Here is a 23,139-nt window from a genome sequence, read left to right on the forward strand (position 1 = left end):
AGCCAGTTATTTTCTGGCTGCACGCTTCCAGTATGATACGGGCCGGGCTCTACAGCGTGCAGACATGTAATAATGAAGGTTTCCGGCACTGAATGATACTAGACAGCTGCTCTTTTACACATTGTACTTCTTTTCTCTAACCGCCAAAATGGTGGCGTATCCCTGAGCGGCGACACATATAAGAGCGCCTCAGCGCCCCGCTCAGCCTGTTTCTAGAACCTCTGCGCTCTGTTCTAGCAGTTTCTAAGGGCGGTGCCGACGTCATCAGAGCGCGCCACAGAGCTCTCCGCTCCTTCCTCGTAGAAGCTCCGGCTGGGACGTTCCTGTGCCGTACGAACTGCTGTCGTCGCCGCTCCCCGAAGGGTATATCGCCGGGTACCGGGCACACAAGGTAGCTGTATCGCGACACAGATAGGCCGGCTGTGCCTGGCTCCCAGAGTTCCCGGCAGTGACGTCGCAGTGACGCTGTGGTATGAGGAAGCGCTCTTAGTGCGGCCTGAGTTGCGCCAGCACCACCCGAGAGCCGGCCGGGATCCTCACATGTACAGCGGCTGAGCCGTGCTCCCCGGACCGCCACATCACCCGCCGCCGGCTGTGTACTCCGCCCCGCTCTTCGCCCTCGCTCCTCAGTCCTACTAACGTCATGTCGGACCCCCCAACTTCTTCCAGCACCCCCTCCTCCGCTGACGCCCCCCGGATCATTAAAGTGACAGTGAAGACCCCCAAGGAGAAGGAGGAGTTCGCCGTCCCGGAGAGCAGCAGTGTGCGAGAGGTGAGTGCCCGGGAGAGGGAGAAGTCTGCGGGCTTATGGTGGGGGCTCTGCTCCCTTATGGGGCCAGAGAGCAGCAGTGTGTGAGAGGGGAGTGCCCGGGAGAGGGAGAAGTCTGCGGGCTTATGGTGGGGGCTCTGCTCCCTTATGGGGCCAGAGAGCAGCAGTGTGTGAGAGGGGAGTGCCCGGGAGAGGGAGAAGTCTGCGGGCTTATGGTGGGGGCTCTGCTCCCTTATGGGGCCAGAGAGCAGCAGTGTGTGAGAGGGGAGTGCCCGGGAGAGGGAGAAGTCTGCGGGCTTATGGTGGGGGCTCTGCTCCCTTATGGGGCCAGAGAGCAGCAGTGTGTGAGAGGGGAGTGCCCAGGGGAGGGAGAAGTCTGCGGGCTTTTGGGGAGTCTGCCCCACTTGTGGGGTTACTGAGGACTGGTTAGCAGCAGTGTATGAGAGGTGAGTGCCCAGGGGAGGGAGAAGTCTGCGGGCTTTTGGGGAGTCTGCCCCACTTGTGGGATTATTGAGGACTGGTTAGCAGCAGTGTGTGAGAGGTGAATGCCCAGGGGAGGGAGAAGTCTGCGGGCTTATGGTGGCGTCTGCCCCACTTGTGGGCTCACTAAGGACTGGTTAGCAGCAGTGTGTGAGAGGTGAGTGCCCTGGGAGGGAGAAGTCTGCGGGCTTTTGGGGAGCCTGCTCCACTTGTGGGCTCACTGAAGGCTGGAGAGCACTCCCTGCTGCCAGCAGCCCAATAGTATCTGGGTGTAGCACTGGTACATATGGCTGGGGTGTAATGAGTCCGTATGATACAAAGTGATTGAATCCAATCCTATGACTGTGTATCATATGGTTGGGAATGTAGGGTGTTGTCATATGTCTGGGGGCGGGGGTAGGGCTTAGTACTTTAACTGGACATATAGCACTAGTAGGACTGGATACTATTGACAAATGTTACATCTGCACTAGGGGTACGAGCCGCTACCCCCCCCCCCCCAACCCCTCTCCCCCCTCCAGACATATGACAAGATGTGCTACGTCTTCAACCATATGATACATATCATTGGATACTATTCAATCGCCTTGTATCATATGGTTGTAGACATAGGGCGCCGTATCATATGGCCGAGGCCGTAGTGCTTCCTACCTTAATCTGGCATGTAGGATCAGATACTGTTCTACTAAAGCTATGTCTACAACCATATGACACAGTGACTGAATAGTATCCAATGACTTCATATCATATGGCTGAAGCTGTAGGGCGCTGTCATATGTCTGAGGTGGGGGATGAGGGCCTCCTTCCCTTAGTGGAGATATAGCATTAGTACAAATGTTACATATCCAATTAAGGTACAAAGCCCTACCCCCGCCCCCAGACATGACGCGACTCCCTACGTCTTCAAACGTATGATACAATGTGATAGTATTGGATACTATTCAATCACTTTATCATATGGCTGAAGATGCAGGGCATCATGTCATATGTCTGGGGGCGGGGGTGGGGCTTTGTACCATAATGCCCCAGACATGACACGACGCCCTCCATCTCCGACCATATGACAGTTATTGAGTAGTAGCCCATCCTATCACAGCGTGTCATATGGTTGAAGACATAGGGCGCCGTGTCATATGGCCGGGGCTGTAGCACTTCGCGTGAGTGGCCTTAGGCTGTAAATGTGGCAAAGCGCCGCAATTTTAATCGTGGCGCTTTGCAGCAGTTTTCCTTCTGTGCTCTGTCGCAGCTCCCTGCGGCTGACGGCGTGTTTTAGCGCACCTCATTGTGATGGGTGGTGAGGTGTGCTAAATGGACAATTATAGAACCTGCTGCGCTGAAATCGCAGCATGTGAACCGTCCAGTCCTGCAATCGAGTGACTGTCTGCACGGCGCCTACGTGGGAGTCTTATTGGGCTGTAACATTAGACTACTGTCCAATCCTATGGCTTTGTATCATATGATTGGAAGCGTAGGGCGTCATACACCTGGGGGAAGTGGCACTCTGCATAGTATCCAATCCTACTAATGGCACATCTCCACTCTGACGCACTGCAGCCCCAACCATACAATACGACGTGATGGGATTGGATACTACTTGATCACTTTGTATCACATGGTTGGAGTCGTAGCGTTAGTCGCCTAGTATCCAAGGCTATCACTTTGTTTCTGCGGCTGAGGCTATAGTGCTAGTCATCGTAAATGTAACAGTGTTGGTTGGAATTGGTCGTCATGTATTGGACGATCGGATGAGCTTGGCAATGTTAGCGCTGCTCAGCTTAGTTGTAAAGGATCTTGGGCACTTTGCCCATAACGTATTCGCCTAAGGTGTTATAACAGCGCTTTGCGTCAAAGACCTTGTTTGCTGTCTATTAACTCCTTAGGGACGGCCGATACACTTTTTTTTTTTTTTTTTACCGACCTCACTAATGGGTTTCAAACCTGCACGTATGTCCACTGACAGCCAGGCTCCTGCTCTAACCAGTAGGAGAAACCCAAAATTCTTTCAGTTTAACACTTTACAAGCCGCAATCAACAGCAACTGCAGCATGTAAGCAATTGCCTGGAGGAGGGGGCGTTTTGTCACCCATCAGCAGCCTGCAGTGTAATCACAAGGTGGCTGTGGTTTTCCTATGGCAGCTGAAAGCCTGACAGAGCCTCCATGTTTACCATGTAACTCAGTCTTGGACTCCGCCTCCTGCAGAGTGTAATAGGCTGCTGTCATAGGCTTAGTAGAATGCACTACATAAGTAATGCAGTGTACTATTCTAGCGATCGAACAAGCACATCTTCAAGTCACCATGTGGGACTATAGAAGTGTCAAGTTAGTTTAATTTTAAAGAAAATCCATAAAAAAAAAACACAACGTCTCCCCCCAAAAGCCTATTTTTAAATGGACAAAATACAAAAACAAGCTAAAAAAACCAAACCACCTACTGGGTATTACTACATTCACAACGATCCAGACAAATTTTTTTTGTCTCTTGTAATGCAAAGATGAAAATCACTTGGTCTTTAACCCCTTCCTGCTATAGGACGTACATTTACTTCCTGCAGCGTCGGGGTATTGTGAAGAAAGATTGTGACTAATCCGAGCTCTTAACCCTTTAAATGCCACTGTCAATTCTGACAGCAGCACTTAAATCCCCGGAACAATGACCGGGGGTCCCATAGGCCCCCTTCCCTGCGATGACCTCAAGGGAGCCCCAGGCCTGTCTTGGCAGAATGCCCGTGGGGTGGCTTGATAGACTGCCTATGGCATTACAACATACTGCAGGAGCGATCAAAGAATCGCAAGTGGTTGTCCCCTCTGGGACAAATGGGGGTAAAAAAAAGTTACTAATTATTAAAAAGTCATAAGTTAAAAAACAAAAATGCATATTTGGTATTGCTGCATCTGTAAGTCCAATCTATCACAGTAAAGCATTATTTACCCCGCACGATGAATGTCAGAAAAATGCCAGAATGTGATGGGTTTTTTTTGTCATCGTGTCTTCAAGAAAAAATGCAAAAATGATCAAAAATTGTATGTATTCCAAAAATGGTACCAACGCAAACTACAGGACGTACCGCAAAAAATGAGCCATGTCAACGTAAAAATAAAAGTTGTTGCGTGTAGAGGATGGCGGCAGAAAATAATAAGAAAAATACTTTGAGCTGGAAGCAAAACCCTGTTAGCAATAAACTAATACTGCCCAATCAGTCCCTAAATAATCTGGATCTAGCACTACCCACAATAGGTGTGCTGGTAAGAGATCCAAAATAATAAAATGAAGGCCTAGCAGAGTCTCCTGCCTTGAAGGTACGCTGAAGCCAAGCGACGGCCCCCAGCCTATCAATAGTTTTCTCCCTGGAAAACCCCTTTAAGACACAAAATAGACCAGTCACTAAGGGGTTAAAGAGGGTTTCCAAGAATTAGAAATTAACTTGCTGTCCGACTGCAGCAGCCAATCAGCATCTGTCCCATCAGCACATCACAATGATTGGCTGCCACTGTCCGTTCCTTTACATGGAGACTAATGACCGTCATCTGCCTTCAGTGTTTTACATGTAGATGGTCCTCTACACTCATCGTAGCCGTACGGTCCATCGCTGTCTGTCTGAGCGGTCTGTGGACGATTGCCGGTTTAGTGTAAAAAGCAAACTACAAATGACTTATGTCTGTATAAAATGAACAATAAGCAAGTTGAATTATTGCTTGTCCAGTTATTGGCCGTATTTACACTGAAGGATTTCAGTCATTTTACATAATTCTACAATTATTTGAAAAAAATTGTTCTGTATAAAATAGCCCCAAGATGTTCTGGAGGGGCAGTGAGCAGCTGGGCAGGAAGTAGACGGGGATTTCATATTCGGATCCCTTATCAATACTTTCTAAATCCTTGGGTGTGGGACTTTGGGAATTTGGGTGTGGGAGTCCACAATTTACAACCCCAATCCCCAGAAGGTTGGACTGCTGTGTAAAATGTAAGTAAATGTAAAGAAAGCAAGAATGCAATGATTTGAAGTTTTATTCACAACAGAACATACAAAAATATCAGGGGGTGAAAGGGAAACTTTTTATAAAATGGGGGGGGGGGGGGGGTGTTAAAATCTTTAGAAATTGACGGCAGTAACACATCTCAGTTGGGATAGCAAAAGGCTGGAAAAGTGGTTCTAGAAGACAGATGGAGGGTCAATTTTTGACTAAGTCACACGACTGTACAAGGAGTGTGTAAGAGAGGCAGAGTCTCTTAGAAGTAAAGATGCTCAGAGGTTCACCAATCTGTTAAAAAAAAAACAACAAAAACCCTTGTGCCTTAAAACTAGAACAATTTCAGAATATTCCTCAACATAAAACGGGAGCAGGAAGTGGGATGGCAGCGCTCCCGTCTACTGATGACATCTGACCCACTGCGCTGGACGGCAGGCCAGATGAGCAGCTGATGGATGGGGGTCTGAGAGGTGGACATCCCATCCAACTACTGGTGGCCTATCCAGAGGATAGGTCAGTTGAAATGAGCCCAGACTTGCCTTTTAAAAAAATTATTTTGGAGACTTAATATTTTTTTTTTTTATTAAGCTTTGGCCCATCCATTAGATAGGTGAGAACTTATATTTTGTGGGGGTCTGACACCTGAGACCCTCACTGCTACTTTTTCAGGAATTTTTGAGCCCAAGCTGGAAGCCATCCAATGGAAATTTGAGCAGAGCCCAACAAGCAACCAGTGAGGTTAATAGGGTCGCAATGCAAAAAAAAATTCAACTGCAGATTTACTTTTTTTTGGGTGCACCTTGCCCCATGACACCATTGCCCTTGGTGTAGGTGTGAGGTGGTGGGACTACACTGCAGTCTTTTAGTTGCACAACCCCTGTCACAGCTATAGGCTGGGTGATCACCTATCATAACGGTAACTGCACACCACCCCCATCAATATCAGCAGCCTCTTACCCCAACATTCATGTAGCTGAACTTCCTCCTCTAGTCTCCCTCCCCCTGTGTATACAGAGAACTGGCAGCAGTGCCCCTTACCCGCCATTCAGGCTGCTGAACCTGCTCCTCCACTCCTCCCGCTGTAGTGTGCAAACAGAACTCTGGCTGCGATCGTCCGCTCCCACTATTCAGGCTGCTGAACCTTCTCACGCTGTGCAAGAAGGCTAGCTACCTCTCCTCCCTTCCCCCACTAAACCTCTTAAACCCTTTCCAATCCACTGTGACATCTTCCTGCATTCTGATTGAAGCTTGTACAGCTCCAATGTCAGAAGGCGTCTGACAGGGTATTCTTGCTGTCTATTGCCAGCCACTCTGCTGTCGGAGCCTCTCTGGCGCACACACTGGCATTAGCCAGCAGATGGCACCGTTGTATGACAGCAAAAACAGCCTTTTAGGAAAATCTGAATCAAAAATTGGATTGGAAAAGGTTAAGGAAGCGGCTGGTTTCGCATGCGCTAGTGGAGGCTGAAGGCAAAGCGGTGAAGCCTCAATGTTCACCTCCTGCTGTACATCTGGGATGGGTTCTTCTGAGGAGGTGTGCCTTGCGTAAGGCATGCCTGCAGTATTCTGAAGATCACGTTCACTAAACAGAGCCACAGCATCTGGCCGATATCTGCAGTCATTTTGGTTGCCATATGGTACGGAAATCTTCTGTGCAGAATATGCAGCGTGTCGACTTACTCTGTGGGTTTTGACAGCGGATTTCAATCTGTGTGGCAGGCAAGTGGCGGCTGTATTTGACAGCTGACATACGGCTGCAATTGGAGAGGACTCCTATTGACCGCAGCAGCCGTTCATGCATCAAGGTGGCCTGGGGTGTTGTGAAGGCCTCCAGACCTGCCATGGCTGTTGCTCTACTGATGGTTTAAAGAAGTTGGTGTTTTTTTTATTTTGTTTGTTTTTTTTAATGGTTGGGCATGCTGTAAAATAACAAATGGCAACACTTCTCTTCTCCCCTCAGGAAACAGTGGAGTGGCTCTAGTGACGATCCCGCTGTCTCCACAAACCAGAAGTCAGGTGACCGCTGCAGCCAATTAGAGGCCACAGCATAACCATTCCGAACTCCTGCCATTATGATGCCCAGGATGTGAGCACTGATGCCAGGAAAATGGGCCTCTTATTGGCTGCAGCTGTCACCTGACTTCTGGTCTGTTGACAACGGGATCCTCATTAGAGCCTCATGAGAACTGATGTTTTTTTTTAATATTCCCCACTCAGCCATTAAGTGATGTATTTCTGTCATTAAGGCAGCAATTAGTGTAAAGTGTAGAATATTCACTCCTAAAATGACCATGTGACTCGGCACGTGTTGTATTTAAAGTGACCTTCCAGGCCTGACAAAGATGGCTGCACTGCTCTTCTGACAGATGCACACTGTATTAGTAGGCATTGTTCTGTGACCCTACACCTGCTCTGATTGGCCAGCAATGCTCATGTGAGTCACGCTGGCCAGTAAGAGCAGCATGTAGTGTCTTAGACTACTCGTGCCAATACCAATGCTCCAATGCTCCGTGTACATCAGGCAGTCAGAAGCAATGTGGCCATGTTGGCTTTCCAGGCCCGGAGGTTCACTGTAGCACCAATGAAAAACTCATCAGTGGGACTACCTAAAATGACCATGTCTCCTGTTACTAGGCCTGGACTTCAAAAAAAAAAAAAAAATAGAACCTAGACCTATTGCTTAGATGATCATTACTTCTCTACATGCGTTGAGGCCATTTGGGGATCTAGCATCAGTCCACAAAGCCTCGTGATTAGGTTGGAGGCACCTCAGATCTCACCACCAGGCATCTCCATGATTGTCAGTGCCATATCCTACCAGGCAACTAGAAGAGCCATTGTGGCTAGTTAGAAAATGTCTTGTGACATTAGGAATGTGGTAGTTGGCGGCAGCTGTTATATCATGAACACATTGGTGTAGATGAACAAAGTATGTTAGTTTACATAATCTTACAACTGTTATAATTAACTCATGCATAGGGAATACAAGATTACGGAGCAGATTTATGAAACGTTGTTGCTCATAGCAACCAATCACAGAGCAGCTTTACCTCTTCAAAATCATGAGGAATGAAAGCTGAGTTGGGGTCGACAGTTTCATAGATCTCCTATTACTAAAATAAATTACATTGTTTTATCGAAGTGCAAATTGACCACCACCCCATAATCCCTGCTACTTGTAACAATGGTTTTCAATGGACAGAAGAGAAATTGGAGCCCCAACGCTAGAATTTCTTTATATACAATCGGTGCCAACTTTTCATCCTCTAAGAAAATTAGTAAATTGTCTGTTAATTGTGATCTTAGTTTGATTAAATTGTGGATTATAGTAGGACCAAGGTAGGTTTAGAAGCCTGAGAAGATCTGTTAACTCCTGGCAACCTTTTTTTGTACAATGTCAGAAGTTAAAGTTGGCATGTGCCATCTACCATCTATGTAGGGTATCCTTTGTCTTGTCACTGACCTTATCGGCCTGGGAAGATTCGATTTAAAACCAGTCAGTGTCCCAATTTCTCTTCATTCATGTTGGCTTGTCCACCAGGATGGCCTTGGTCGTCTACAAGGGATGATTGCTGCTACAGTGTCGGATGCTGGCTTCATCAGAAGGTTTTTGATAAGACATGGAAATCCCATTTTTCTTGGGATCCTGACAAATTGGGCTTCAGAAGAATATAATCTTTGAATCAAACAAAAGTTGGCTTCAGACTGAAAATGTTCAGTACTGTATGAAGTCTGGTATGGTGGGCACAGCCCCCTGCCAACTAAGCAGGAGGTCATCCATGTGCCAACCAGACCAATAGTCAAAGGGATATCCACAGAAAGCCTACAGATATTCCCAGTAGGATATGGCTAAGTTAGGGTACCTTTTACACAAGACTTATTGCTCCTGTGCTCACACAGAAGTGAATGAAGATGGAGCGGGCTGGAGATCGTTCTGCTGCCCACCTCCATTCACTGAACAGGCAGTAATTCACTGCCTGTTTACAGAGTGAGAAGTCGCTCATTAGTCACTTTGTTTTAGTGAGCTGAAACTAAGTCACTAGCGACTAATAAGTGATTTCTCGCTCCTTACCCTGTCGGGATTTACATGGGACAACTATTGGTCAAAATCACTCATTTAAGTAACCTTTGAGCTTGTAGCCCGTGTAAAAGTACCCTCAGCCGGTTGGGGGAATATTTTGCCTCCCTTGACACTAGGTTAATATGTGTCAAGGTAATGTCTGATCTTTTTCATATTCCTGTAAATCGGCTGTATAGTTACTAAATGTTGTTAAGTGATAACAGCAGGACTGTATTTGGATGTAAAGTAGTATCTTTATACTAGTAGCCCCCAAAAGCTCTGGATTAAGTTCTGTCTTGACAACCTACAGCCTGTCTTCTGTCTCTCTGCACCAATGGTTGTAGTCCAGCCACTCGCACAATCTTCCATCCCCAAATCAAATGGTCTCCTAGGTGGAAAATAGTGATGTCCTTAGGGGATTATTCCCATTAAAGACACTTGTGGTACAGCCGCAGGATGGAGCACAAATACCTGAGTGGGTCCCAGCGCTAGGACCTGCATCGGGTCCTCTTGCTCTGCTGTTTGAACTGTAATGTTCATGGGAATGGATGGAGAGGATGTGGCAGAAATAATTACTTTTTTTTAACTGTAAATCTTTTTGCCTGTACAATGACATGCTTATAAACATGGATGTGCGGCCAATTACCAGTCGCAGTGGGGATGTCTCATACTGATGGCAGCAACTGGCTGCACAATTACTAATAAGCAAGATGCGACTGTGGAAAGTGTAAGTCTGTATGGCTTTATGTAGCACTTGGTTGTGACAAGTGGCCCCCATTCACAATTTGATGTTTCTCTTTAGTTTAAGGAGGATATATCCAAACGATTCAAGACGAACACAGACCAACTGGTGCTTATATTTGCTGGAAAGATTTTAAAGGACCAGGACACCCTCAGCCAACATGGCATACATGACGGGCTCACTGTGCATCTGGTCATAAAGACACAGAACAGGTAGGCACTCTTGGTAGATTATGATGCTTTCCCATCTGTTCCTCTGTTATATCTTAAGTTATTTCCTTTGTGTAGATCTCAAACTGCGGCTACCACTACTCAGCCAAACAGCCCGAGCAGTCCATCATCCACCACCACCACAGCCAGCAGCACCTCTACTACCACCTCTGCCACAACTACGCCCTTTGGTTTAGGTAAGACCACACTAACTATCCAGACTGAAGTCTAAACCCCTAAGTAGTTTTTACAATTTTTTTTTTTCTCTCTTCCTGTTGCATTCCTAGAGTTATAATTTTTCCATTGCCATATGCGGGCTTGTTTTTGCAGGACTAGCTGTATTTTTTTAACTACATTTTGGGGCACATTTAATGTATTAAACTTTTTTTCTTTTTTTTTACATAAACATAGTTAAAGGGGAAAGGTGGGGTTTTGTGTATAGGCAATTGCATCAGAATAAAGCCCCCTTAATGGCCGCTGTAAAATTGTGTATGGGTGGTCATTAAGGGGTTAAAGAGGTTGCCCTGGGCTCTTACTATTGATGCCCTATCAGTATAGGTTATCAGTAGTTGATGGGTCATGGTTTGTCACTTGGGTTCCCTGCCGATCAGCAGCCTGTTAGGGCTGGAAGCAGACAGCGCTGTTAACATTGCAGCTGCCCTATTTGGTTCTGCTAGCACCACTCATGTTGAATTTAATGGTAGCTGTGCCTGTAATACCAATCTGGGCCACTGAAATGTGGACAGCGCTATCTGCTTCCATGGTTTTCTGCACTGACAACAAATCTTGCGATCAGCTGGTTAGGATGCCAAGCAGCAGCGCCCCACTGATCTACTGATGACTTAAGTCCTGAACAACACCTTTCAATAGGTCTGTAAATGCACTAAGCATGTATCCAGTGGGTATCATTAGTGTTTATATTGTGATATGTAAGTGCATGAAGACACAGCAGCCATTTCTGTGCCACCCCAGTGCTATTGAGTGTCTTGACCTTTCCCTTTGTCTTGATCTTTAGGAGGCCTTGGAGGCTTGCCGGGCCTCAGCGGTTTAGGCATGAATGCATCAAACTTCTCTGAGCTGCAGAGCCAAATGCAGAGACAGCTTATGTCCAATCCTGAGATGATGGTTCAGATCATGGAAAACCCATTTGTTCAGAGCATGCTGTCTAACCCGGACCTGATGAGACAGCTGATTATGGCCAATCCACAAATGCAGCAATTGATCCAGAGAAATCCTGAGATCAGTCACATGCTCAATAATCCAGACATCATGCGACAAGTATGTATCTTTATACTTTTAAACTTCCCTTTTTTGGGCTACCCCAATCTCTTCCTACTGCTGTGGGGTCTGTCATGCCCAATCCACAATGAGGGGGTTAGTAATGAGGAACCAGCAGTTTGACTGCAGGCTGGCTAAATCTGCATGTTCTGTAAATTCAGGCGTAACCCCTATGGGAACTAAGGACTTAGAGGTGCGTTGTTGGTCCTAGCTGCCAGTAAGAGGAAGATGTCTATGGGGGTGGAATGCTAGACTGTCCATTTAAAGATTTCATATTTGTTTCTCTGTGGAGTGGACCATGTCAGCAGTTGTTCCCCTGCCTGACCTTTACCATAGCCGAATAGTAGTGGCCGATATCAAAGGCTCGAGCCATAGTACATCTGATTAGAAATTGGGACATTTCTGGCTAATACACCATATGTTTAATCCAAATGTATGTCGCCTATTGACTCTAGCATGGTACAGATTTTCTGTTTCCTTTGTCATTTCCCCCCCAAAACCCCTTCCTTCCTCGAACTTGTGTTGACAAACTTTGAATACTGTTGAATGTTGTAAAGAAAGCCCTAAGGTGTTGGCACTAGATAATACACTTTGGAGGAAAATGCTCTGTAGCACAGTAACTCAAGTCTTCAGCATAGTATTTGCTTCTTGGAAGCCTAATTCTCACACCGCCCCAGTTTCTAGCTTGTTTGATTAGGATCATGCTCCCTTCTGTGTGCTCCTTGTAATCTGCAATACATTTTGTTTTAGTTCTTTTATTTAACTTCTAGACATTAGAACTGGCAAGAAATCCAGCCATGATGCAGGAGATGATGAGGAACCAAGACAGAGCCTTGAGCAATCTTGAAAGCATTCCCGGAGGTTACAATGCCTTGCGCAGGATGTACACAGACATTCAAGAACCAATGCTTAATGCTGCTCAAGAACAGGTATTGTTAATCGGTGGCTTTATTAAAGTGTTGGCTGGGACACAAATTAAAAATATGAAATATTAACTTTTGGGTTGAAAGTAAGGGGAAAACCATCTTGAGATATGCATCCTAGATCCTGACACACCAATTGCATCCCGATGACTTAGTTTAAAACAAAAATAAATACATCCAGCTCACAGGATTGGAGAAAAGTTGGTCCTCTTCATTACAAGAATGCCCAACTAGCCAACCTGCAGCCTACTGCACACTGAGGGGCAAAATCCTCAAACAGCTGTCTGTGCATGGTTATCTCTACTTCCCCAAAATGGCTTTGGCTTATATTCCCAGTCATCTTATGAGGTCTGTAAAAAGGTCAGACAATTTATAGGAATGCTGCCTTTAACAGGTGGCGCTGTAGAGCAGTTTTGCTATCTGCCATTTACATGACTAATTTCACAGGCCCATTTACATGTAAGAATTATCGCTCAAGTCGTTCAAACGACCAAAAATGAGTGATAATCGTTACATGTAAACGCAGGCATCGGCACTTTTCGTTTGACCGATTTTAAGGTGAACTTAAAATCCATTCTTCAGCTACTGAGAGAAAAAAAACATTGATCTCAAAGACTGCATGTGGCTATCTCTGCGGGAGATAACCTAATCTGCAGTCAGCAGAACAATTGCAGCGGTTTTCACAGCTGGGCGAGGGATTAATCACACACTGGGCTCTGCAAACAGCTCCTGGAGGCCCTTTTACATGCAAATGAAGATGATGGTGTTAATGTCCACTAACACTTGATGCAAAATGGATTGCAAAATCTTTACGTTGTTTGAAAGATTCTTTGTGTGCAAATGGGCCTTAACATTGCATGGACTTTCACACCTGCTAGGCAGTCTCCACAAGGAGAAACTAGACTCTTCCCAAATCAATATAGCTGTAATAAGGATCACATTGTTCTCCTATCCTGTGAGCTGATCTATTGATCTTCACAACAAGCTCATGCAAATATAGGACTCTGAATATAATGAACATGGGAAAAGTCTGTTTCAAATTGGACCTGACGCCACTCCTGTCTGCTTTAATACTTTCCACATTAATAATTGGATCGCTAAGTCCCTCTGTTATCCGTCCTGAATATTTTTGAAGTCCTTGACTGCTGTTTATTTTATCAAAGGGGTGTGTCCTTACAATCACTCCTGATTGGACAAGGGGTGTGCTACTAAAACCCCACTTACACTGACAGATGGTCACTCAAACGACAGTTTCTGTGACCGTTTAGAGTAATCGTCTTTGCATACCTTTATAGTAGTTACTATACAGTTATGCAGCCAGAGCGGGACACAGCTGTGGCTGCTAATAGAACAATGCAGCTGTTTTACATAAGCAAACAGCTGTATTCTGCACACTTACAGCCCATGCCCCGCTGTTAAGTCACAGCAGGACCAGGCACAGAATCTTATCGTGCATGAAAACTGCATGATAGTGCATTTACACAGAATGAGAATCTCTCAAAAGACTTGTTTGAGCAATTTTGAGTGATTCTCGTGTCTAAATGGTGCAATCTCTGATTTAATGCCCAATCTATTGGCTTAAGTAGACTGACTTCAAAACGTAGTTTTTCAAAATGAATGTAGTCTATGCAGAAAAATGAGGCCTAGTTATCAGTGTTCTGCCAGGTGAGGCTCCACTAATAAAGATTGAAAAGCTCTTGTCTTATTGCATAGGTTTTTTGTTTTTTTTTAAATACTTTTTTCCAGAGAAGTAATCATGTGACAGTGCGTAGTAATGTTATACATTTTGCTATGTCTTTCCTGATTAACATTTCCAATCCACTACGGTTGACTTTTGTGGCAACAAGGTAATGTAATTCAGTTTTAACCCTGCAAGAATTTTTTTTTCCAGTTTGGAGGCAACCCATTTGCATCATTAATGAGCAATGCATCACCAAATGCAGGAAATCAACCATCTCGGACAGAAAACCGAGATCCTCTACCTAATCCTTGGGCGCCACAGTCTGGCTCTGCAGGCTCTCCATCAACTGGTGGCACTGGAGCTACAACAGCTGGGAATGGCACAGGGAGCAGCACCACTTCAAGTTCCACATTACCAAACCTGTCGTCTGGAGTAGGAGGTACTATGTTAACCCTTCAAGAACAGCCTATTTCAGGCTGTAACTGGAATGTGCCATGATGAGCTTCTGTCTGGAATCCTGCACTGAGCAGGATGACCCTGAAGGTCCCTTCCAACTCTACCATTCTCTGATTCTATCCACAAGAAGAACTAAAACTCTGCTCACCAATCCTGAACACGGGGCTCCCATGTTTCCTGAAGTGAGGGCAGTGGTGGTCATACATGCACGTTGCCTCTCCATGTATTTCAGTGGGATTGCTGAGGATAGCACAGTTGAAGGTTATCCTGTGGCTAGGGGATAACGTATCACGGCACAACCCCTATAACTAAGTACCTTTTTTCCATTGTCTCATTCAAAGAGCCATACCATTTTTATTTCTATTCTGTCATTGAGGGACACAGCTGAAGACATGGCTATAGTTAGTGACACTAGGAGGCGGACGCTAAGCAGAAGGGTTAGGCCTCATGTCCACGGGAAAACTCAGATCCGCTGAGGATTTGAGCTGCGGATGCACTGTAATTGTCTTATTTTTTTATGCGGGAGATCAATTGAGCTATGTGCTCTATGAGCTCCCGCATGCGTGATCCGCACTAAAATGGAGCATGTCCCTTTTTTTTTTTTTTTTTTTTTTATGCTCCAGAAATTTTTTAATTACCATCTGCAGGTAATTATCTACCCGCGGGTGGTCAATGCATTCCTATGGGGCGCAGATCCGCGTGCGGGAAAAATGCTGCAGAGTTTTATTCTTTTCCCCGTGGACATGAGGCCTTAGCTCTTCCTACCAGCTATACCCCTACCGCAGACACAAAGCTAGTCTATTTTAGCTTAGTGTCATTAGGAGGCAGACCAGTCTTCGCTGGTGTCTGCTTCTGGACTTTGGAATACACGGCTGGCACTAGACTGTTAGCCATACTCGGTGGGATAACCGGGTAGAGTCAACCACCCTGTTGCCTCCCCTAGTCTCAGAAGACAAGGAGGCACAGTCCACAGGCTAAGTGGGCCATGTGTCATCCCCACCTCCCTCACCCCTTTTGAATCTGAGCACTGCCTTCCTCTTCAAAGGCCTGTGAGCATACAGGTGCATGCTGCTGGAGTACTGACACCTTCCTCATGATCTAGGGGAGTATGGCAGTAGTGTATATGTAGGGACGCCTTGACCCCCCCCCCCCCCCCCCCCCCCTGTCCCCTCCCCCACCTCACCAGCAAGTTCATTCTGGGTGGTATGGTACTAGGGTTCTCCCTTTTCGGGATAGAGCTTTCCATGTGTTTGTGAGCCACTTGTTTTAAAAAAATTAAATAAATAAAAATTGTTTCTTATAGCGCAAAGATGTTGAAGGGTAATGGGCCTGCCCAAAAATAACAGTTTTGAAGTAGGATCTTTGATTTATGTGGGTTCTGAACAGGGGGTGTGCTGCCATGACATCTAATTACTGTAGATGTCTAGGGTTAATCTGTAACTTTTGTGTTGATGCAATTTCAAGTGTGACTCAGGAGAAATACAGGGCAGTACTTGTAGCTGGCTTTGTATAAATATAAAATTGAGATCCTAGGTAGAAGTTTCTGAACAAAGGAGACAACACAAAGTAACATCAGACATATTGCTATTTATATAATAGTAGATTTTACATGCACGAACATCACAGCCAAGCTGCTGGAATTACTTACTGCAGCAGACCCCTTACAGGATACTTGTATGTCACACCCACAAGTGTACTGGTTTACGATGCAAACCTCCACATAACTCGGTTCCACTGTCTTTATGGAGAGGCTCACAGAATTTAGTATAAGATTGTGCTAGGAGGCATTTACTGATGGAGTGTTCTTTGTTTTATAGCAGGGATGTTTAATACACCTGGAATGCAGAGCCTGATGCAGCAGATATCCGAGAATCCCCAGCTAATGCAGAATATGCTGTCTGCCCCCTACATGAGGAACATGATGCAGTCACTTAGTCAGAATCCAGAACTTGCAGCCCAGGTAAGCTTCACTTTATAGTCGGGAGGAAGGGGGGGGGGGGTGGGGGGTGTTTATTTAAATGACTTCATGCTGATGATCTGCCTAATAACTGTCTACCTGAACATGAAGTCATGTTAAATGCCCTTTTCACAATTATAACGTACAAATATTCTGTCTGGTAGGTCTTTAGTCATTGAATACTGCAGTTAAATGTTTGGATTCTCGTAATATTTAGCTAATTATGGTGACCTCTACTCCAATATTTAATATTTTCACTTTGCTGGTGAGTTCGGACACCAGAGACTCTTGCATACGTCTGTAGCAAATCCATGAAGAAAAATCTCTAAGTGTTAAACAGATTGTGGCATGGGGTTGGTAGTAGCCAAATCAACGACATATGTGTATGCAAATTTTTGTGTTTTTTTTTTTTTATTTTTTTATTTTTTTTTTTGTTTAGTTTAGAATTCTCACCTGAAAATCTTCTACATTTGAATGTAGCCTAACACATTTTAAATGGTCTTGTACTACACATGGTGTAGCACTGGTGAAAAATCTGTAAATGAAATGCATTGCATAAACATCTGTGTGGTTAAAGTGATTGTCAGATTGGAAAATCTGTCGCTTCGTTGCTTTTGCCGGTCTCTGCTGCTGTTTTGTAGTAATGACATGTCAACAGACATTGGCTGGCAGTATGTCATGTGCATGTAGTCGCAGTATTATCACGACAGGACAGCAACAGAAACTGGCAAGAGACTTAAAGCGAGTAGCTTTAGTTTTTTTATTAATTTAATTGGGAGCCACAGCCAGATCATGGGTATAGCTGCTGCTACTAGGATACTAAGCTCAAGTGTTACTACCTATTAGCTATACCCCTCCTGCAAGCACTAGCTAACTAGTTTTAGCTTGGTGTCCATAGGAGGCAGACATCTGTTGCCAGTCTTCAACTCCCTTTCCTTTCTAAGACTTTGGAAATAAAGGGTTTGCAATAGACTCTCCGTTCCACCGAGGTGGTGTTGCCTGCCCTAGCCTCAGAAGACAAGGCACATCTTGACTGTTAGCTTGCAGGTCACAATCCAACTGTGTTCAGCACTACCTCCTGTAATTCCTTGAGTTTTATTCTGCTGGTATCTGTCATAAGTGACACTTGGTGTTTGAATAATGTAGTGTGTTTTTTTTTTTTTTTTTCTTCTCCCGCCTAATTAAATGTGTAACTATTTGTACTTTTTCTAGATGATGCAGAATAATCCTCTTTTTGCTGGAAATCCTCAGCTTCAAGATCAGATGCGCCAACAGTTGCCCACTTTCCTACAACAAGTACGTATTAAGGGCTCATTCACACGGGCGTAAGCGTATTTCACCCGCATAAATATTCTGCTAGAATATTGCTGCCATAAAATCGTTTACACGCTCGTAGTTCGCCAGCACCTGTGGGTGTATGTGCGCCAAAATTCACTGCATATTTGCACACGCAAAAAATAAGCAGAAGGGCCCGTGTATTTGTGCCGACCTATTCAATCACTTATTGCAGGACATAATACACACCAAAATAGGACCTGACATTTTTTTTTTTTTTTTTGACGTGATCAGATATCTAAAAAAAAATACTCCTGTGAATGAACCCATTAGAATCAATGAGCTCTATTCACTGCATGCATTATAATTTCCGCAAATGTGATCATGTAAAGCAGCCCTAAAGGATTGTCTAACACTCCAATCAAGAGACTGTAAAACACTAGGCTTTTGTTCGCTCTACATTTAGTGGCCACTTCACTCCAACCAATGGGACATTTTAGAGGGCAAGCAAAACTGCTGTAACTGAATCGTTCTGGAGCAGCAGTGCATGGTGGACAAGAAGGGAGTAAATGCTGGAGCAGAGCTATGCAGTTTGTACCAGGCAACAGATAATCACACTCTGGGACAAAGTCACATCTCGATGTTTGAAACAAAATCCCCAAGAGTTGTACAGTGGTAAATTGCATACCACCTCTAGCCATTGGGTTCCTTATAATGGGTAAGCCAGACTGGTATAATGTACTTTACACAAAGGTTGAGAAACAAATTGTATTTTCCATTTACATAGACTGATTGCAATATATAGAAACTTGTGCAATATATAGAAACTTGTCAAACGCTCTTTTCTCCTTTAGGGAGAGCAACTATATACTATAAACTAAGTGAGGAGACTCAAATGGCCACGCATATTCCATCTCCCTTATTTGCATAGAAACTTGTGAAATGCCTAATCAATAACACTAGCTTTCTTCTGTCTTCCAGATGCAAAATCCTGATACGTTATCTGCCATGTCAAACCCCAGAGCAATGCAGGCTTTACTGCAGATCCAGCAGGGATTACAGACTCTCGCTAGAGAAGCTCCCTCACTTGTTCCAGGGTAGGTTACAACTTGGGGCTTATCGGAGATTTTCCCACCTCAAAGTAATGGCGCTTTACGGAACGCCTACCAATCCTGAGAATTCATGCACTAAGGGCCCACTCATAAGTGTATTTTAGTTGCATATTAGTACGCAGCAAATATGCGTATTATATGCATCCATAAATGGTGCGTATTACGTGCCAAAATACAAAATGCTGCATTTTTTTCACGCTGGTAATGTACATGTGAAAAACGCAGGGCTAAATGATCTAGCACTACGTATTTTGCATGTAAAGAAAATACACCGCTAAGATGTGCTCATGTTTAAAACCCGAAGGGCTCCCTCACACAGGTGCTTTTTAGCGTGGTGCTTTCAGCACAGTGCTAATTATGGTATAACACTGCCATTGTTTTCAGTGGGAGATGCTCTATCGCAGCGATTTTCAAGCAGTCTGTTCTATCTTTGAGCCTTTAGCGCTCATCAATGAGTGCTTCGGCCAAAAACTAAAGTAAAACGCGTCAAAGCGCCATAATTTAAATCGCGGCGCTTACCGCAACGCCTGTGTGAGGGAGGCCTTAGTCTTCACCTCTACAGCAGTGCTGCCTTCTACTTGCTGTGCAGTAAACTGCAGCCCAGCTCTATTCAGGTGAGTGAGGCCGGCTGCAGTTCCCTGCAGAAGCAGGTGTCTAGGAACTCCCTTGTGAAGGGGCAGCTTCAATTTAATTCTTAGGATAATGGGGTCCCAGAGGTTGGAGCTTCACTGATCGTAAAATCATGACACAGCCTAAACCCCCCTCTAAATAACAAATACAGAATCATGTAAATGGCTTCTTGAATACAGTAAATGTTAGCTGCAGGAGTGAACTTGATACATAATGCAGTGCTGTACAGGGGAAATACAATCCCATTTGCTTTCTGAGAAGATCTGATGGCAAGCTATGAAAATAAAGTTTGTCAAGGTGTAGTGAATGACCCAGACTGCATAACTTCTAGCTCTCCGGCCATGTTAAAAGAAACTGAGTTAACTAATGTTGATAGAAGTATGTAGTCTTTTGAAAGGTTTCTTTCCTGTGACCTATAGGAGTACTGCTTTCGGTGGTATCGGAGGGACTCCCAGCCCTAATCCTGCACCTGTGCCCACTCCTACACCCATGGCCACTGAAACCGCAAGTCCACTGTCTGGAATAACTGAACCAGGTCACCAGCAATTTGTACAGCAAATGCTTCAGGCCCTTTCTGGTGCAAATACTCAGGTAACTTTTGCAAAGTGTTCCGAGCCGATACCATATATTAGTGTTTAGAGGTTTATAAACACAATGTGGTGAAGTGGTCCAAAGCACTTAAACTAGATTTGCACAAAGCTGCTTAATGAAGTGCTCCATAATTAGGCGTATCCATGCAAATCTTGCCTATGGATACAGTGCAGAATACAGCAGTTGTGCGGGGTTTTCTTTTTTTAATAGTTTTGTTGGATTTCTTGGAAATCTTAAGGAGCCCTCTGGCACTCTTTGAAAATGTATATGTAGCCATATGGTTTGTTTCCTGTCCATGTTCTCTTCTGATGTAACTATACAAAGTTACTCTTTAATCCATTCTCAGCCACTTTTTACTCTTTAAAGCACAGCCAAAAACGGGGTATCCTGCAGCATGTAGGCTGTGAGATATACATGTGGCACGCACTGACACTCCATACTGGCTGTGTGACGCTCATTGCCATGAACTACATTAGCTTTAGGCCAGCTGCACACAGGAGACCTGGGCTCTGCATGCGAAACCCAGCTGGCATGATTACACCCCACCTCCGTTCACTGTAAACTGTTGCTCAGAAGTGAGCGACTGCTGATTACACTGGCCAGCTCGTCGTCCAGGTTTTTTGCATTCTGCTATCCCGATAATGGGAGGACTTGATGGGATCTGCTTTGTTGGAAAACACTGCTTATGGCCGCCTGTAGACGGCCAGGTCGAGATGCAGACCCGTGCCCCTGCAGAGGCCTGCGGCTCACCCGCTCCCGGCGTCTCCGAAGCTCTGCCAGCTGCTGCCCAGCCAACGCATGCGCAGAGAGGAGCCGGCTACTCTTCACTGACATTTCTGTGCAGAGCTCTGCAAGACCCACACAGAAATAGAACATGCCGCCATTTGTTTTCTGTGTGTGCTTTCACCCAGACAAACTGCGGCCGTCTGCCTAGGATTTCGTTTTGTAATGCAATCCTATGGCAGCGGCCACGGGCAGTAATTCTGCAGGAAATCCCGCTGCAGAATTTCCGCTTGTGTGCAGGGGGCCTATCTTGGCTATTGCTGCAACGTTTATTAAAGGTGGTTCTGCTTTTGTTTGTAGTTTTAAAACTGTAAAATGGCGCTCCTGGCGACTGTAATAACTGGTGTTTTTCTCGTAACTGCAGAATCCAGAAGTAAGATTCCAACAGCAGCTGGACCAGCTCAGCGCAATGGGATTCCTTAACAGAGAAGCAAATTTACAAGCTTTAATAGCAACTGGAGGAGACATCAATGCAGCTATCGAACGACTACTGGGATCCCAACCATCATAGCGACCCTTCCCAACACAGAAAAAAGTGTAATTTATTTTTGATAATGGCTTTTAAGTCCCGATGAAACACCTGCTATAATTCAGTTTGACTCCTGGAATTCATTATCCTTACAAACTAATGAATCATTTAACGTTTGGATGAAGTGCAGTAGTTATCTGAACCGTGGGAATCGAAGCTCTTTCATTTGAACGTGTTGCATGTATCACAGGCCACCTCTTTCCTATGCTTTGCTTGTGATTTTTATTTCATCTTTGTTCTCCTTCCCTTTTTTCTTTTTTTTTCCTCCTTTTTCTCATTTTGACTTTCAATGCAGTTGGTAAACAGGTTTCAACTATTTCTTCCGTCAAGAGGTATTTGCTTTAAATACGTAGCCTTTGGTAGTAATTTATATAGAATACAGAGATACTATACCGAAATGGAAACAAATAAGGTTATAATTAGTGATACAATATCGCTCTTTGTGACTTCAGCATGTACTTTTGCTAGCATAATGCCGTACGATTCATACTGCTTGGTTTTCATTTAGCATTATAGTTTTTTTCTTTTTTTTTTTTTCCTCTGCCTCCTTTTACATAAACATCCATTTTTCTGCAATACGTTTAAAGTAGTCCTGACTACGCACCCACACACAGATGAGGTAACCCATTGTATTTAGGAAATTGTGAAGTAGCAAGCCTTTCAGAAAACTGTCAAGGTGAAAGACACTAGCGGCAATATTACAAGGGACACAGAAAGTTAGACTTCAGTAGAAACTTTGTAGAAGAGAACGCATAGGTCTTGATCGATAGCAAGGCCTACTGTGGTGGCTTCCTCTCCTTAATCTCAAGTCCAAATAACTTTCTCCAGTCCTTCCGGTTGCTGCTTCTAACATCAGTTTGTAATGACACAGGCAGGTAGCGCCGCAGTTCACTTCTGTTTCATGTGACTTCATTTCAGGATGTGAGAAAGTGTCATGTGCTCAAATAATTTTTAACCACATTGTACAAACAGATTATCTTGCGTTTTTATCAGTAGATCTCTCCTCTGTGCACAGGTAATAAATAAATGCCAATACATCTGTTTCTTGTCTTTATTTTGTACCTCATTTGGTATCATTCAGTGGGTTTCCTGTGTTGCAGATTACTGTCTCAAATGGTGTAATCTGTTTGGTAATAGGAAGGTATTGTTTCTCCTTAAGGACACCTAGGAGGTGAGTGAGGAGACTTATAAGCTCATCCATGCATCCTGGGGAAATGTGCAAATGGGAAGATGGAACAATACCTCTGCAGCGCCACCTATTGGAAGGCTTGTTTAAAAAGTGACATGAAAGGCAGTATTCCTGCAAGTCAATGTCAGACTCTCTTTAAACAAGCCTTCCAATAGGCGATGCTGCAGAGGTATTGTTCCATCTTCCCATTTAACAAAATCTGCAGCAATCCCGCTGATGCATTCTGTTTCATGTCTGTATTATGGACATTTTCAAATACTTTTTTTTTGTGAAAGGACTGTCGTTATCCCGCTCATACACTGTGCCTTACAAGTGTTCTGTCAGAGGGTCATGGCCTTTTTATTGCCCATTTGAACACCAACATTCATCTGTATTTTAAAGAGAACTTGTCAGCAGGTTCGTACTATCTTCACCACGGGCAGCATGAGCCTGGAACAGGTATGTACATAGTGGCTTTGTGTTGATCCTGGAATGCTACAGCGGTTCAGAAGATACTCACTTGGCC

The 23,139-nt window shown here is 44.7% G+C and overlaps 1 protein-coding gene across 1 annotated transcript; it reads left to right on the forward strand.

The window, feature by feature from the left end:
- Positions 1–265: 265 nt before the first annotated feature.
- UBQLN1 (ubiquilin 1) lies at positions 266–22,480 on the forward strand. The gene is made up of 11 exons (XM_066604124.1): positions 266–772; positions 10,082–10,233; positions 10,309–10,427; positions 11,246–11,508; positions 12,279–12,437; positions 14,323–14,551; positions 16,386–16,528; positions 17,738–17,821; positions 18,782–18,897; positions 19,962–20,133; positions 21,281–22,480. The coding sequence occupies exons 1-11, from the start codon at positions 644–646 to the stop codon at positions 21,425–21,427; spliced, it is 1,713 nt and encodes a 570-aa protein (XP_066460221.1). The 5' UTR covers positions 266–643; the 3' UTR covers positions 21,428–22,480.
- The last annotated feature ends 659 nt before the right edge of the window (positions 22,481–23,139 follow it).

This window comes from Eleutherodactylus coqui, chromosome 5, assembly GCF_035609145.1.
Source record: "Eleutherodactylus coqui strain aEleCoq1 chromosome 5, aEleCoq1.hap1, whole genome shotgun sequence".
Taxonomy (NCBI): domain Eukaryota; kingdom Metazoa; phylum Chordata; class Amphibia; order Anura; family Eleutherodactylidae; genus Eleutherodactylus; species Eleutherodactylus coqui.

Bases quoted from the DNA above. Each gene is read 5' to 3' on its own strand.
- UBQLN1 (XM_066604124.1), top strand. From the start codon at position 644: ATGTCGGACCCCCCAACTTCTTCCAGCACCCCCTCCTCCGCTGACGCC. The intron at 773-10,081 runs GTGAGTGCCCGG...GTTTCTCTTTAG, and splicing joins AGAGCAGCAGTGTGCGAGAG to TTTAAGGAGGATATATCCAA. The intron at 14,552-16,385 runs GTACTATGTTAA...TTTGTTTTATAG, and splicing joins CCTGTCGTCTGGAGTAGGAG to CAGGGATGTTTAATACACCT.